Genomic DNA, 17,103 nt, shown 5'->3' with positions numbered 1-17,103 from the left:
TATCTTTGCCCTGTGGAAATCTGCATAATTTTTTCTTTAAAAGAAAATCACATGCTTTCTTTCAAGCAAGCTGCCTTGATGCTTCAGTGTACTATTGTCCCATCTTATTCAGGAACCTCATGGCACAGTGGTTAAACTCCAGTACTGTAGTCAAAACTCTATTCATGGCCTGAGTTTGATCCTGGTGGATTCAGGCAGCTGGCTCAAGGCTGACTCAGCCATCCATCCTTCCGAGGTCAGTAAAACGAGTACCCAGTTCGTTAGCGGGCAATATGTAACCTGCCTAATAAAAAAATTGTAAACCACCCAGAGAGTGGTTTGGGGTTTGGTATGGGGCAGTACATAAGCAGAACACTTTTGCCTTATTTTCCTATGAAGTCAAAGAAAAGGTACTTTCTGGAAATCAGCACTGTTGCCATAGCACTGGAGAGGCAGGTCACTGCTGAGACTGTTAGCTTTTTTGGTGACAGCCTGAACCAAAGATGGCCTTGCTTCCTGTTCCATGTACAAGAGCCAACTAGACTGACAGATGAATTTAGTAGCAGTCAATAACGGGACATTGCCCCACACTACAATGCAGAAGCAGAAGGGCATGGAACAAAGTCCAGAGCCTGCTGGGTGTCCTGGTCTCCTAGACTCTGATGACAGAAGGACATTCTCACTTGGCCTCATGACAGTCTCCTCTATACATTTGCTTCCTTCTCATTTTGGCAGCTAGAAAAGGATCTCAGTTAATTATGTTGAGCTTATGCCGCTGAAAGAAGACACCAACACTACAACAGGGCTGGTGGGACTGCCCTGTGGATCTTATCTCTAGGAATCCATGCACAGTTTAAAATTATTCCTCCTTACTTACTTGAAGCAATTACAGTTAGAGCTAACAAACAACTGCCTAAACTGTCCAGAGCTTGGAAAAGTTACTTTTGGGGTTTAAACTCCCAGAACCCCTGTCAGAAGAAAGTAACTCTTTAAAACTTACTCTTCTAAACTTAGCTCAAAATTTAAAAAAAAATGCCATGCCATTCCCAATATGATCCTACTAGATATTTTTCTAAGGGTCTGAACTGCAAATCAGTCTTAATTGGAATGTATTCCTTAAATGGCCTTAGGAAGGTTGCCTTCTCTCAGGTCTCCCACCTGCAATGGGGGATGATAATGACTTGTGCTACAAGGATGCTGTAACAAAACAGTGCTGGAAAAGGTAGGGCCACTTTCACATAGCCATGAACTAATTTTTTGTTCAGTGTATCTTTGCAATTTGATCAGAGGAGATGTTAAGGAGAATTTACATTATTTTTTCTTCTTCTGCTGTCTTGTCATATATTTAAAGTAGCAGGTCTATTTGCTGATATTGCAGTTGTATCTTGGTCCTTTTTTTAGTGTGATTCTTTACTTTGAAAAAGAGTACAACAGGGTCGTCCCCCCCCCCCCGTTTCTATTGGTTTATCCCTAGGGAAAGGTGAACACTGCAAGCTGCTTGGTCTTACACTTGGACAATCTCACAAAGAGGTGGGGAAGGTTATTTTTCTGAACTGCAGCTCTCAGAATGCCCCCACCAGTATCACCACTGGCCCATGTTGCCTGGAGTCCCTTGGAAACTGTAGTCCAAAAAGTTGACCCATCTCATCTCTGGGTGCATGCAGTTATTTTCTTGCCATGGGGAGGCTGACTGAACTACTACACTGAAAAATGTTTTTTTTTTTAGCTCTGGTCTCTGTAAATAACCATGCTTACATGACTGCAAACATGTCAGTGCAGAGAAAAGAGCACATTTCCCCTTGCCTTGCAGGCTTTTACAAGCCTTGCAGGTGCCTGAGAACAGGAGGGGCAATAGGGTCCCTCTCCCCTCCCCACCCCATCGCTTTATTGCCCTTGCAGAGCTAAGAGACTGAATGCTTTGTAATGAAGGTATATTGTAACATTTCTCACCAGGTGGCACTTTGTTAGCAACAATTAGATCCTGATTGATCTTTGAAGGGCTAATTCTTACATGGTTTCCAAGGGTCCTAGAAGGAGTAAGTGTTGAGTGGGAGCACTTTAAGAGTATTAGTGGGAGGTGCAGAGAGGGGAGGGGAAAAAAGAATAGAGCCTCAAGACATTTGCAATACAATGACCATTTTCTTCTTTGCACCCCTTTAACAAGCATTAGTTAGCACAGTAATTTGCTCTTACTCCTGTTATTATCCCCTCGGGCACTAATGGTCACTTTATTAATTAGTTGAAAATTGTATTCTAGGTCAAATGGCAGCTTTGTTCCTCCATTGTTGCAAATTGCTCCTGGTAGGCCCCCCAGATAAGTGGGAGCCTTCCTGCAAAAGGGGAATGATCCTTCACTTGTCAAGAGAAAGCCCCCGTGGGCCAGCTGCACTTTCTAGGGGCTACAGAAAGGATTTCAAAATGGCTAAGCATAACCATTCCCAAGATGGGTTTTTAAGCAGTCATAGTCACTTTGTTGGTATGATTTTTAATCATTTTATTCTATGTGGTGGTTTTTCACAAAAGCCACGATGCCCCTCTCAGCTCTTTGGTAATTGTGGCACCAGGGTTTGAATGATGACACAAAATTGCGCACCTCTTCAAAGCACTAACAAAGGTCCGTCCACGTTTGTGCTTTGTGTTTCAAATGCTCCTTTACATAAGCTGTGACATGCAAGCAGAAATAGCCTGAGAACACCTTACTTGAGATCCAAGCTTAGTCAAAATAAAAGCAGGCTTCTCTGACGGCTCAATCATACTGTGTTAACATCCCAGAATATAGTGTTAACACATCACTCTTTGGCTTTATTTGATTGACTCTTACCATACTGATGAGGCAGCCTCTTCTACCGCCTCCAAAGATAGTAGGCTAACTTAGGGGTATGGAATAGTTTTGTTCTCCAAAGGACAGGGGCTCCTGTGACTACCCATTTCTACAGCACCCATCACCTGCTGTTTGCAACAATTGCCCCGCTATAACAGAAGGTCCAGCTCTAACAACTACATAGCCCATGGTAGTTTATAACTCTAACCTGTACATGGAGGCACAACAATGGCAGTTCAATACATTTGGGCCCACCATATTGCATCCTGCATAGTGGACGCAGAAAACTAGGCATTAAGAATGTATGTGTTGTGGTTGTTGTGGGTTTTTCGGGCTCTTTGGCCATGTTCTGAAGGTTGTTCTTCCTAACGTTTCGGCAGTCTCTGTGGCCGGCATTCTCAGAGGACAGCACTCTGTGCTACAGGGATGCTGTAATGAAACAGTGCTGGAAAAGTTAGGGCCACTTTCACATAGCCATGAACTAATTTTTTGTTCCGTGTATCTTTGCAATTTGATCAGGGGAGATGTTAAGGAGAATTTACATTGTTTCTTCTGCTATCTTGTCATATATTTAAAGTAGCAGGTCTATTTGCTGATATTGCAGTCGTATCTTGGTCCTGTTTTTATTGTGATTCTTTACTTTGAAAAAAAGTACAACAGAATCTCTCCCCCCCCCACCCCATTTCTAAGAGCTGTCCTCTGAAGATGCTGGCCACAGAGACTGGCGAAACGTTAGGAAGAACAACCTTCAGAACACAGCCAAAGAGCCCGAAAAACCCACAACAACCATTAGATCCCGGCCGTGAAAGCCTTCTCGAATACAATGTATGTGTTCTTCACAAATGTTGTGCACCCACTGCTCCATTGACTCTATAGAGTCATACATACAGTTCACACTCTCAGTGCAATTGTGCCCTTTTGGAAACTTCACATATATTTAGGCAAATCACATGCAGCTTTGCCTAGCTCACATCTCTTCTGTGGTTTGCACTTGGATATCCTGAAGGACTCATCTCAACCTCCATATCAACAACCTGACTCTTCACTCTGAACTCTCTGATGAAAATGTACACAGGTATGACATAGCAGCTCATTTCTGAATAAATTAACGTTTCTCAGTAGTAAGTGACAGTGGGTGCCAACATACAGTGCATTAAGGCACAGATTAATCAGGTAAATATTCCTAGAAATATCAAATCCTGAGGAAGTTGTTCATCTGCAATGTGGCAGTTATTCATCCTTGAGGACAGCCATTCTCAACAGGGACCATATGTGTCTATGGAACATCTGAAAGGGGACCCAGATTGGAAACAACTCTTCACACCCACCTTATAAGGTTCGTTGTGCAACTTATAAAATCCTGATCCGACCTACATTTCTCTCACACTGGGATTAATAAAGGTTGAAAATGGCTTCTTGAGGATATTTTATGTTGGCTCAGTTTATATACAGGCAATTATAGTCCTAGTAAATGAGCCCCGTCTCCTTTCTAGGCTAGAGTGGAGAAAAATGCAGTCCTCCAGACTTAATTCCCATCAGCACTAGCCAGCTTCACCACTGGGAATAGGATACTTCTGAAACACAGAATCTATGGACAACAAAGCCATACTATCAAAAGATAATCTACAGTGTATTTAAACTCAACCAACATGTCCTAAACACATTTTAAGGAAATGTAGTCAGAATATAGATACAGACATACTGGTCATAAAAGACTTTGAGTAAGTGTGTCAGAGAAGGCAAGAGCAATGCCATCAAGAGACTAGACTCCCTTTTGAGCCTCGATTCCTAGAAGGGTGACTCAAGGCAGAATGGTCCAGCTGAGACACCAGACAAAGATGTATCCACCCTCTTCAGGATCAATGGTTGCATCAGCAAAAGTAAATGGATAGTTCCAATGGTGATGGGGCGGAGAAACTTCTGAAAGGCAGCTACTGGGCAAAATCAGTAACTGAAGGTGATGCTGGCAGAGGATTTTTCACAGACAGTGGCAGCGATATTCAATCTAACTTTTGTTAGTAATGAACAGAAAGAGGCAATGGTAAATCTCTACTGAACCTTTCTTATCTTGAAAAACTTATGAGACAACCCAAAATGAAACCATACAACTACTAGTCTTCATTTAGACAAATCCCCCCAATCAAAAAAGAAAAAAAAAGGTTCATTTCCAACTGTGCTCCTTAATAATCTTCCCATCATAACAGGAAAAGATTAATAAGAACTGAGCAAACGTTTGAATCTCTGATTCCTTTTCAACACTTTAGAATGCCTATCACCATTTTCATGATACTAGGCGACTGACATCTAGGTCTACAGTAAGTCCTTTCATACTGGAGAAAATAAAATAGGTTCTCTATACATATATTGAAAGTAGAATGGTAGCTCTAGTTCTTTTTTGAAAGATGAACATAAATAGGCATGTGTCCGGTTCTGTTCAGGACTGGAAATAAATCATTTCGGTTACATAGACATTATTCTCTAAAATATTCTTGTCTTTAATGCATCGTTACTTATCCATATATGATGCCACAGTGCTAGACTGATTTAGGATGATTGGCATTACTTACCAATTGGCATTGCTGTCTCCTGTTAGTGTATCTATTCCACTCTCAGATGAATATAAGAAATTTGTAATGTTTATATTTTCCCTGGGCAAGAATTCATGTGTGCTTAGATTAGATATTTATAATAAATATCACTGTTTATTTGTTATTTTTGTTTGGTTGTGTATATTGTGATGTGCTTTGGGAACACCAGTTAAAAAACAGACGAGAGATCTGCTAAATAAGAGAACTGCATTTAGACATTAATTATTCAATTTAATAAAACCCATATTTATTGTTCACGCAAAATCACTAGAACAGATCGACTATCTATTAAATATCTACGAAAATAATGACAGTTTTTGTGCAATTCTAACATTTTTCCTTCCAGCACGGTATGTTTTGTCTTTGCTCACTATTATTGTTTTGTTGACTAAACCCATATGGAACTGTCTTTTCAGTCTTTGTAGCTTAACCTATTTCTTATGTGTTAACCACAAATGCATTCAAATATTTTCTGCTTTATTAGTAACAATACTCAATAATGTTGGACTAAAACTTGTACATGTCTTCAGGGACTACATTCTAATCCACAATACTGCAATATACTCATAAGAATATCAGCAGCTTATGAGTTTTCTTGGTGTTATTACCGGCAGCCAAGTTACTTGACTGGGATCAAACATAAAGATGTACAATATTGAAAGAGTGGTTTTACTAGAGACACACAAACACACCAGTGAATTTCCATGGCTTACTGGGGATTTGAACCCTGGTCTCCTGAGTCCTAGTTTGACACACTGTCCACAATAGCACCATATATCCACTGGCTTGTAAAAGTTAAGGCAAGACGTATTCCATAGCCCATTGTTTTTAAAGCTTGATTGTGCCTAATTGCTCTTTCCACAATATAAACTAGCAAATTAATGTTAAATATTAATTTCTTTTAAATTAACAGAGTTCCTTGTATGCACATATGCTTTTTACTCCATTCCAATGAGGAGGAGAGTCACCTGGGCCATCTAAAAATACAAATAAACTGTCATAAGAAAAAAAGACATAAATAAACAAGCCATACATAGGTACACAGAAAGAAAGAAAAACATATTACATGTTTGCATGGCCAAACAAAATTGAACATTAGATGCTCTTAGATATTCATTACAGTCTCTTGGCAACAGACTATAATTTGTTATCATCAAGGACTTCATGGGCAAAAAACACCCAACCCTGCATTAAGATGAAACCATTTTTGATGAGACTCAATCTCTTTCAGCCTGTGATGCCAGATATGGTGGGCAAAGTGCTTGACCGCTGTCGTGTCACCACCTCCTCCCTTGACCCTTGCTTGGCCTGGCTAATCAAAGCAGCCAGGCCAATAACAACCAAATGGGCCACTGCAATAATTAATCAGTCTCTCCAGGAGGGAAAGGCTCCCCTTGCCCTCAAGGAGACACTTATTAGGCCCATTAGGAAGAAACCAAGTTTGGCGGTGGATGACATTGGCAATTATAGGCCCATCGCCAATGTTTCTTTCCTCAGCAAAATGGTGGCTGGCCAGCTCCAGGCCCTTTTGGGTGAAACCAAAACATCCTGGATCCATTTCACTCAGGCTTCAGGCCGTGCCATTGCTTGCCCTGTTTGATGACCTGCTGAGGGAGGCCAACAGGGGCAAAATGTCTCTGTTGGTCCTTCTTGATATCTTAGCTGCCTTTGATACCGTTGACCAAGGTATCTTCCTGGGGAGACTCTCTGAGCTGGGAATCAGTGGTCTGGCGCTTGCCTGGCTCCGATCCTTCTTGGAGGACCTTCCCCAGAGAGTACAGCTTGGGGAGAGTGTATCGGCTCCATGGAACCTTAATTGTGGGGTCTCGCAGGGCTTGATTATCTCCCCAATGCTGTTTAATAACTACATGAGGCCACTGAGTAAGGTCATCAGGGGGTTTGGGGCTTCGTGTCATCAATACACTGATGACACCCAGTTCTATATATCCTTTTTTTCCAACAACAGTGGATGCTGTTGCGTCCCTTCAGCGCTGTCTGGAGCCATATTGAAATGGATGCAGGTGAATGGTATGAGGCTGAACCCAGACAAGACGGAGGTCCTGAGGGTGGGTGGCCCCAACATTAGTGGTTTGGGAAACTCCCTCTCTTTTGGGGGAGTGACTCTTACTGCAAAGAGTGAGGTTCACAGCTTGGAGGTCCATCTGGATCCAGCACTCACCATGGAAACCCAGGTGGTGTCAGTGGTCCACACTGCCTACTTCCATCTTCGGTGGATTGCCCAGCTGCATTCCTATTTTGATGTCGGGGCCCTCACCACTCTGGTCCATGTGCTTGTAGTCTCGAGATTAGACTACTGTAATGTGTGGAGCTATCTTTGAGATTGATGCGGAAGCTTCAAATGGTGCAGAATGTGGCGTCCAGACTTCTTACTGGGGTGAGAAAACATCAACATATCTCCCCTACTCTGGCTGCCTTGCATTGGCTGCCCATTTGTTTCCGCACTGATTTAAAAGTACTAACAATGACATATAAAGCCCTAAATGGTATAGGACCTCAATATCTGGCGGAGTGCCTCCTCCCACCGAGATCTACCCGAATCACTCACTATAGTCAAGATGGGCGGCTGAGGGGGCCTAACGCTGAGGGAGGCCTGAAGAGAAAGAACAAGAAAGTGGGCCTTCTCGGCAGTGGCCCCTTGCCTCTGGAACAATCTCCCCCCAGAAATTTGTCTGGCTTCCTTGCTGGGTGTTTTTAAAAGCAAAATCAAGACCTGGCTCTTTAAGCAGGCCTTCCCTCCTGTCAATGCCTAATTTATTTATTGCCATCTTCAATTGTATCAATGTTGTTGTTTTATTTTATTTTATCAGTATTTGGAGTGTTGTTAGCCACCCAGAGTAGACTTTGGTCTAGACGGGCGTAGTATCAATTAAATAAATAAATAAGTAAATGTTATTTTGATTTTAAGGTATTTTTGTATAGCACATCAAGGAGAACCATTCATAAGAAATGAAGAAAGAAAAGTGCAGCTAAATTAATTAAAGCAGGAGAGGGTCAAGCATGGCTTGCAGGCTACATATGACTTCCCCTACAGTCCATATGCAGCCCTCTTGGGCCTCTAACTTCTCTACATTTTTGAAAATAATGATTTTGCTAAAAAGAAGGGCCTTTGCATCATTTAAGGAGGGTGATTTCATTATGTTTTACTCTCCAAAAATTGCTTTAGGCCTAGAAGATCTTTTTCGAAACTGCAAGTGAATTTTTCTAAAACAGTTCCGGGTAGGCCACAAACACAGCAAATCCTTTTTAGGTAAATATATATTTATTTATATAAAATGTGTAGCTTTGGGCAGATTTGAGGTATGAGTGGAAGGGTATCCCTCCAATATCCAGGGGTGGATGTGGGCTTCCCTTGAACCTCAGGATTGCCCAGCCTTGAATTAAACTTCCATGCCAACATTTGTGGCAGAAAATTCAGGTGTGTACAGTATGACAACAAATTAAGTGGCTTCCCCCAACCTGGTGATCCCCAGGTGTGTTAGATGGCAGCTCCCATCATCTATTGAGCATGGCTTTGGAGCACACCTACCTTTATTCCCGTCCAGCACTGCCAAGACCTAGCTACAGAAGGATGATGGGAAGTTGTACTCTGACATATTTGGAGAGTGCGCCAGAGAGGGATACTAAGAGACTGAAGAGTATTCAGAGGGAACCAATAGTGAAGACAGTTTGGATGGCTCCACTCTTGGTATTTTAATTGTCAATTTATACACTCAATGCACGTGCCACCTCTTTTTATTACTTTCTATATTTACCGAGGAGCTAGGCAGAATCTTTGTCCCCTTAGAGGTTGGTGTCTTGGCCTATATTCTGGACCTGGCAAGGGGAGAAAGAAATACTGTATTAGTTTTCAATGTCCAGGAAACACATAACTCTTCAGAATTTTAAAAAATAATATCAGGAATTTGCATTCCACACACCAATAAATAAATCCAAGGATACACTCTTTAAAAAAATAATTAGAATTCTACTGATTATTTATGCATGGGGAAGAGAAAATACAGGCATCACCATGGCTTTATTCCAGCTTACTATTGGGGTGCTCTGTTTGTAACAGGCACACAACCAACATGCAACCAGTACCTCATTGGTAAGTCATGGCGATGTCTGTGTTTTCTCTCATGGGTGCATAAATGGCCAAGATGATTTTGGCCACATTTTTCTGTACTGCTTTGGGGTTTTTGTTGTTGTTCTTTTTGCTATTTTAGTTTCATTTGTATCAAATTTGTATCATATAATTTTTGTTAAAAGTCATAATACACTGCAGAGCTAGAAAAAGTAACAGCGGAAATGGTAGGAAGTGCAGTTTTTATCATGGACCATCTTGATGTAGCACCTGATGAGAAGATGTTTATATAAACAAGGTCACAAAGAGAAGAAACATACAATGTTTCACATAAGGGCAAAAATTCAGTAAAGTTAATATTCTACACATAAGCTCCCTTTCTGGTTTAGTGGTCACCATCAAATATTTTAAATCAGAGCTTGGAAGGTTACTTATTTGGATGAAAACTCCCAGACCAACCCAGCTAGCCATTGTCTTTCAAAATAAAAAGTTTGTCAAATTCTGGTTCACCTGGGCTTTTTCAGAATCCCAAATATAGCTATTTAAGCATATATGTTTCTATTATGAATGGCTAGCCAAAATACCATAGACAGATTAGTTTTCTTTAGAAAGAGCTAGTTGGAAAGTTCCACCTATTCTGCCTCTCATTCAAGGAACCTCGAGATGCACAAACTTACTCCCTTTTTGTCCTCACAGTAGTGCCTACCTCCGACTCCCCAGATGTCCTCATCTGTCCATTTCATAAAAGTATCAAAAGTCCTAAAGAGCAAGAAGGGACTTGCCACAGTAGAAATGTCTAAAAGGCAGAGAGTTCCCCTTTCAGCACCATTAGGGACTGGAACCACTGAAGGATGCCCCAGTGAAATAATAATCTTAGATAATCTTCGAACTGCAGAGCTGGAAGGGATCCTAAGGGATCATCTAGTCTAGTACTTGTCAAGAAGGCACAGTAGGGATTTGTACTCCCAACCTTAGGCTCTGTAGCCAAATTCTTAAATCACTGAGCTATCCAGCAGTTAATAAACAATAAAATAAGCAAGCACACAGAAAAAAGGGAGGGAGGCTTTTTTAAATTTCCTGACTCTCCAGACATTTAAACAAACAAACAAACAAACTGCGCCCAAACCCAGTGAGTGGCATGGTGCAGGAAAACTCTGTAATTTATTTAACAGGACAAACAAACAAACAAATCCAAAAACCACTTTTCAAAACTGAAAGTAAACTTTCTGACATTTCTAGTTTCGTTTTCTTCATTTTGGACAGTCTGTGTAGCCCATGAGGTGTTAGTAGGCATAAAATTGCTTCACCTTCCCGAGACCTACGAAATTGATCCTCCCTGATGAAAAATAACCGCCAAGATTCACAGAAAGCTGAATCAGCAGTGACAGTTGGTCATTGCCCCTTGCTCGTTAAAAAGTTATGATTTGTACATGGTAAAGTATTCAGCTGGAGTTTTTCCGGGTTGTCCTTCCTTGAGAGGCCTTTGTGCGTAACTTGAGGAAGAATTCATGCTTTCCTCTCATAGCACCTATGAAGGAACTGGCACTGTTCCTTCTTCCTCAGTGACAGGATCAAGTGTGAGCAAAGCTGTATGTTACAAAGGACTTCACTCATGAAGCGCTATTCCTGATCTAAAGGAACTCAAGCTGCACCACCCCCTTCCTTCCTGGGCAGCAGATACTGCAAGAGGAATTAATGCTTTCTTTGAATTTTCAGCTAGCAACTTGCTTCTGTCTTTGGTTCCGATGGGCAGTCAAGAAGGAAGGATGGAAATAGCTCAGCTTCCTTTCTTCTCAGATAAATTTGTGTGGCATAAGAAGACTGAAAGTGTTTGGAGACCCTATGCCCTGAGAAATGTTCAGCCTGGTTCTGTCCTCTTTGTTGTTACAGTCTTTCCACCTCATCCAAGAACTGTCTATATAGAGAGTAATAAGACTGGAGGCAGCAGTTTCTTAAAATGACAAATTAAGCTTCTGTTTCTTCAGCTGATAAATTAACACATGTTCTAAACTTGATGTTAATATAGGGGTATATAGCAAGATGATTAATATAGAGCTGCCAGATTATGGTGGTGAAATGGAGGAAAATTACAGACAATTAAGTGTGATATTTTAATTATCTCATTGAAAGACTGAATACAACTCAGGCTTAAAAGAGGAAAGAGCTTGACTGCAATTGTAAGCTCAATATGAAGTATATCCAAGAGCCATTAAACAGAGATCCTACACAAATGTTCCATCATGCTTTACAGCTCTGGACAACAAATGAGGATTTGAAACTACAGGCTATAATTTATGTTTTACTTTTAAAAAAACCACCACAAAACAAAATGATTTCATTAAAAATAATTTAGACAGTTAGTTATCTGCAAAATATACTGTATGTGTTTACCTGGAGGCTGGCATCCAGATGAATAACCAGGTGGCTGAGGTCCCCTCCATGAGCCTTCCCTGTCGTGATGATGGTAAGGATAAGGATGAGACCAAGCTCTGCTTGGGTTCTGAAAGCGAGAACCTCCACCTCTTTCTTGCTTCTCTGAAAAAGAATTCATTCCCTTTGAAACAGATGGTTCACTAGTTCACGGAATATATTGGAATAATGTTTCAGCTGATTACAATCTGAGGATTCAAAGAGCACTAAAGAAATAATTATCTTGAGTAAATTTACTGCTTCAAGCAGCTTCTCAGTTTCACATGCAAAAAGCCGCGTAGGCAACCATGCGTACCTTTCATGTTTTCCCATATGAACAGCATGGGTGTGCCTGGTTTGCCACTCAGACGGCCAATCAAGGCTTTCCATAGGTACACACAGGGTATACACAATTTATGACATGGAATGATATTTGCATCATCTACAATATATCCCTTGGTTCCCCTTTATTTCTGTATCAACCACCAGTTTATGCAGCAACTGTATTTATACCAGGACCCATCAAAATCTTAAATATAAAACTTGACAAAACTGGCAAAATGTTTGTTCAAAAGCATGGCTTCCCACTGGCAACCTCTCTCTGAGCTCACTGCTTCAGCACAGTCTCACAGGACATCTCAACTTTGCTTAGAAGTGACTGGTACTGTACTATGAACAGGATGGATTTGTTGGAGAACTGAGGCCCACCTGTCATAAAGCTAGTCAGTCGCTGTTTGCTTTGGATTTTTCTACCTCTCACAGAACATGTTTTGCAAATAAGGGACGTCAGATTCTGAAACTTTGCGATCCAAGATTCCTGCAGACAAGAGATAACAAAGAATAATACTGGCAAATTATCTTTCTTTTTATATACGGTAGTCTGCATCAAAATAACATCTTCAAAAATTCACATCAAAAGGTTATGCCCACTAACCACGGCACAGAATTAAATTCATGGTTTCTGCTTTCAAACATGCAAACGCAAATCATGGTTCTGCCTTGTCCACTTTCCTTTTTCATCCACCCAGCTTTAAACAAGTATAGATTTTATCAAAATAAAACTAATATAAAACAAATATGAGCTTTTATTCGCGACACAGTAGTGTAAGTCCCTGGATGTCCTTCTCCCAGTACCACATTACAACAGAAACAGGAAGAAACTATTTTTTCCCACAACATGTCTTCATGTACTCAAGACGATTCCCGTATCTATGCTTCCGGTTATTACTCCTGCAGCTACAGGAGAAAAAATAATAATACCAGGAAACATATTTCAGTTCAACAAAGTGGTCTTTCACTGTAGTAAAATGAAGAGATAGAAAACGTGGGAGACTGCACAAAGATAATTCACAAATTATTATTTTATTTGTATTTTAAAAAATAAAATAAAAATAAACATAGGCTTAACTTCTCCTAAAATAGGAAAGTTGTTTCCCCAGCTACAAACTAGCACACATACAGTACTTACATTAACTTCCAAAAGCTCCTTTAAAGGGTACCCTCTGTGAGCCTGCTGGTATTTCTCTTGGAAAAGTTTCCCATCAAATATATGCCACGGCATTAAATCTTCCATTCTAAAGGGGAAGCCACAGGTACTATTGGCCATCATCAATACACCGAGACCCCGGATGAAAAGAGAGCCAAGATGTACAGCTCTTGAATCAATCTCGCCAAGCTATTGAAAGTTTAAAAATAAGAGATATTTTTGTTCAAAACATTCCTCCATTTCAATTGGGTTCACAGAAACATTTGCCTAGTTCTTAATGCTGGCAGCAAAATTAGTGGATAATAATAGGAGAAAGGCAGGATATAAATAATTTTTTTTTTAAAAAAAAATCACAGTTCCTCAACATCAACTGAAAAGAAATGTAGTTGTCTATTTTGCTAACTTCTTCCATTATGCACAAATCCTGTGGCTAGTACTTGCCACCCTTTAGAGAAAAAAAAATACTGTATATATAAAGAGATAAAATCCATTCAGTTTACAGGGAGATGAGCAGCAGTTCAGCCGGCATACGTCACAAACCAACTCAGAATTACAAGGTCCTAGATATTTAAAAGGCCCATGAGATCCTTTCAGAAGATTCTTTAACAAGTAACCAGGCAGGCAACTGCACATTTTGTGGTAAATGCACTAAAGGAAGAATAACACACACACACACACACACACACACACACACACACACACACACACACACACACACACACACACACACACACACACACACACACACACACACACACACACACACACACACACACACACACACACACACACACACACACACACACACACACACACACGCGCAAATAAATTGTAACTGCATCAAAAGGATGAAAGAGTGAACTGTTAAGATATCAAAAGCCTGGAATACAATTGAAACAAGAAAAAGAAAGAAAACTAAACAAAATCTAGATCTTTCTCTTCCATTTAAATCAGGTATGGGCAACATGTGGACCCACTAACCACGATTTATAAACTTTTTTAAAAAAACCTTTTTAGCTCAGAAAGTCCTGCTGTGCTATTTAGGGACATGGGAAGCAATTTTGCTATATTTGGAGGGCCCTATTACTCTGAGTGCACCAGAGGGTTTCTCAACACACCACATTTTTATAGCTGTGTGGAAGGAACACCATGACTGCAAGGAACAGATGGGAGTGGGCAATCTGACAGGTAGACATGTCCTAAGCCATTTAGAGCTTTAGAAGCTGGCCTCAGTATTGAACCCAGAAACCACCCTTTTCTGTACCACTTGAAATTCCAAGATGGTTTCCAAAGATAAATTCACATACAACACAGGACGAGAGAGAGAGAGAGAGAGAGAGAGAGAGAGAGAGAGAGAGAGAGAATTATGTGCCATAAAGTTGAAGATTGTTGTGCTCTGTTGTTTTAAATGTGTTTTAGTATTAATTTTATTTACTGTTTTAAATACAATCCTTGTTCAATGTACAATTCTTTTTAAATATTTGTATACAGTGCTTTGTTTTTAGCTTTTTAATATTTTCTTTTTAATGATGTAAGCCACCTTGGGTGCTTTTTATGGAGAAAGGCAGGATAAAAATATTTTAAATAAATAATAAATATAGGGTCCTTATAGAGCTTTCAAGGTAGTGTGATACATAATGAGTGGTTTCACCAGTTCCATCCTGCTTCCACTCCCAGTTTCCATGGTCAAGCAAGAATTACATTTATTAAAATGGCTAAGCACTAATATTAAGTAATATCAACAGTTTGAAGATTTGCAATTTATTACATTATTTTACATTTTTTTAAAAAGTATCTGCATGCTTGTGGAGTACCTGCTTGCATTTAGGATCTGTGTGCATTTACATGCTTTTGCATTCAAAGTACTGGAATATAGTATATTTTCCTTCTGCTGAACAATCAGGTGGAATAATATCTGCATAAACATTATGGCACCTTAAAGACTGTTGTGTTTTAATGTAAGCTTTCATGGAGCTTCTTCGCCCACTTATTCAGACAGATATGTCTGAAGAAGAGGGTGAAAAAGGTTCATGAAAGCTTACATTAAAATACAACAGTCTTTAAGGTGCCACAGCATTTTCATCTTTTTACTTTTTTTGCTTTTGCCTGATATGCTTGCACAGACTAACACATTTTCTCTTCTAATATCGGCCTGTTTTCTTTAAATGTTTATAAATGAAAGGTTATATAAAAAAGCAGGACTCCATACAGGGAGGAAGGAGACTCCAACATCATGGGGCCCTTTCAGCTGTTCCCTCCCACATGGCCCTAAGCTTGCCACTAGTTGACCACCCCAGAGGTACCAAACATGTGCAACATGGAGAATGGGCCCAGTGTGAGACAGCCTGAAAGGCAAGAAGGCCGTGACAGCTGCAGCAGCTTCCCAGGAACACATAATAAGTTGTCAAAAGATCAGGGGGAAGACAGTGGTGATGGCAGAGCAGGGGGAAGTCCTACTACCTATAAACAAGCTGCTTTGGCCTGAACGCTTTCCAGAAATGCCTCACTGAGTGGAAACCTTCCTGCCCATGGCAAGATGAGGGCAAAGGCACAATTCCACCTGGCAGCTCTTGCTGTGAGGTGTGAACATTCTGTCTTTGATGGATGACTTTGTTATAAATGATAGACAGACCCATTAATTTTAGGTGCCACTCCAGCAGTGCAGATACTACTGAAGTGATAACTGCTGGTCTTCCTTCATTTATAGCCAAGAATCTCCAACCGCTTTTGTTAGAGAAATGTTGTCTTTCTACTGAAAGGCCTAAAATGCACAGTGGTAGCCTACTTGAACTTACCATATGGCACTATCTATGACTAAACAAGCACATTGTTACTCAATTTTCAAAGCAGCATTTATTTTCTTTGCCCACATGAAGTTTCAGAGGGCTATGTAACAGCAGAACCCTAACTTCAAATTCATAAAATGCATAAAATCAGCTTTTAACCTACTAGTGCACTAAACAGTCAACCCCTTCTTTCAACTACACCTTTTGGGTCTACTGTACCCATCACAGTACAGAAAATATTTTTCCATGAGGTTGTGTCTTGGGTCTGTATGCAGTGTAACACATTCACAAGATCACAGGCAGTCACATTTTCCCCCACACAATTGTTCTTTGTCACCTGCTTCCTCATTCACAAGTAGTCCTCAGCTGCATGGAAAGGCCTCATACATCCCAGTCATTTATGGCTAAAGGTTGCCTGTATTGGCCCCATGATTCTCAAAATTATGAAGACAAATACTGTAGTCTTTTCCTACACAGCTGACTCTTCTTGGGGCTGTTTGGTAGAAACAGTAAAAGTCTATTAAGATGATCTAAAAAGTGGGCATCAACATTTCTGTAATTAGTTGGCAGCTACAGCCAGTTAATGTAGTAATGGCCACAGGTACAAAAGCACCATATAGAGAAAAATATGATATTTGAACTTGGCTGGATAGCTCGGTGGTTTAGGTATCTAGTTGTGGAGCCAGAGTTTGGGCACTTGATTCCTTGCTGTGCCTCCTGGGAGAAGAGCCAGTCTGTGTAGCCATAGGCAAGCTGCATAGCCCGAGAACCCCCAGAAGAAGGGAATAGTAAACCACTTCCGAGTACTGTACTCTCTACCTAGAAAACCCTGGAAAGGGTCGGCATAAGTCAAAATTGACATGATGGCACACAATTATATTATATTATTGGCAATGACTGCCAACCTTGGGTAACCTAGGTGTTCTTGAACTGCAACTCCCAGAAACCCT

General features: G+C 40.5%; 1 protein-coding gene across 9 annotated transcripts in view; it reads right to left on the bottom strand.

The window, feature by feature from the left end:
• Window positions 1-5,598: 5,598 nt before the first annotated feature.
• The window catches only part of FAM120B (family with sequence similarity 120 member B), a 56,321-nt gene continuing 44,816 nt past the window's right edge, over window positions 5,599-17,103 (bottom strand). For 5 of the 9 annotated variants that reach the window (XM_020801211.3, XM_078383168.1, XM_020801210.3 and 2 more), the window contains 5 exons: window positions 13,350-13,556; window positions 12,590-12,698; window positions 11,864-12,007; window positions 9,162-9,222; window positions 5,599-6,382 (listed from right to left, as the gene is read on the bottom strand). In XM_020801211.3, coding sequence (XP_020656870.3) covers window positions 6,295-6,382; window positions 9,162-9,222; window positions 11,864-12,007; window positions 12,590-12,698; window positions 13,350-13,556 — 609 coding nt within the window. In that variant the 3' untranslated portion in view covers window positions 5,599-6,294. The remainder of the gene's footprint in view (window positions 6,383-9,161; window positions 9,223-11,863; window positions 12,008-12,589; window positions 12,699-13,349; window positions 13,557-17,103) is intronic. The other 4 variants (XR_013540499.1, XM_072993907.2, XM_078383169.1 and 1 more) reach the window with 1 other exon arrangement.

The sequence above is a fragment of the Pogona vitticeps genome, chromosome 1, assembly GCF_051106095.1.
Source record: "Pogona vitticeps strain Pit_001003342236 chromosome 1, PviZW2.1, whole genome shotgun sequence".
NCBI lineage: Eukaryota > Metazoa > Chordata > Lepidosauria > Squamata > Agamidae > Pogona > Pogona vitticeps.
Note: the sequence above shows the minus strand (reverse complement) of the source record. Positions and strands in the feature narration are given on the sequence as shown.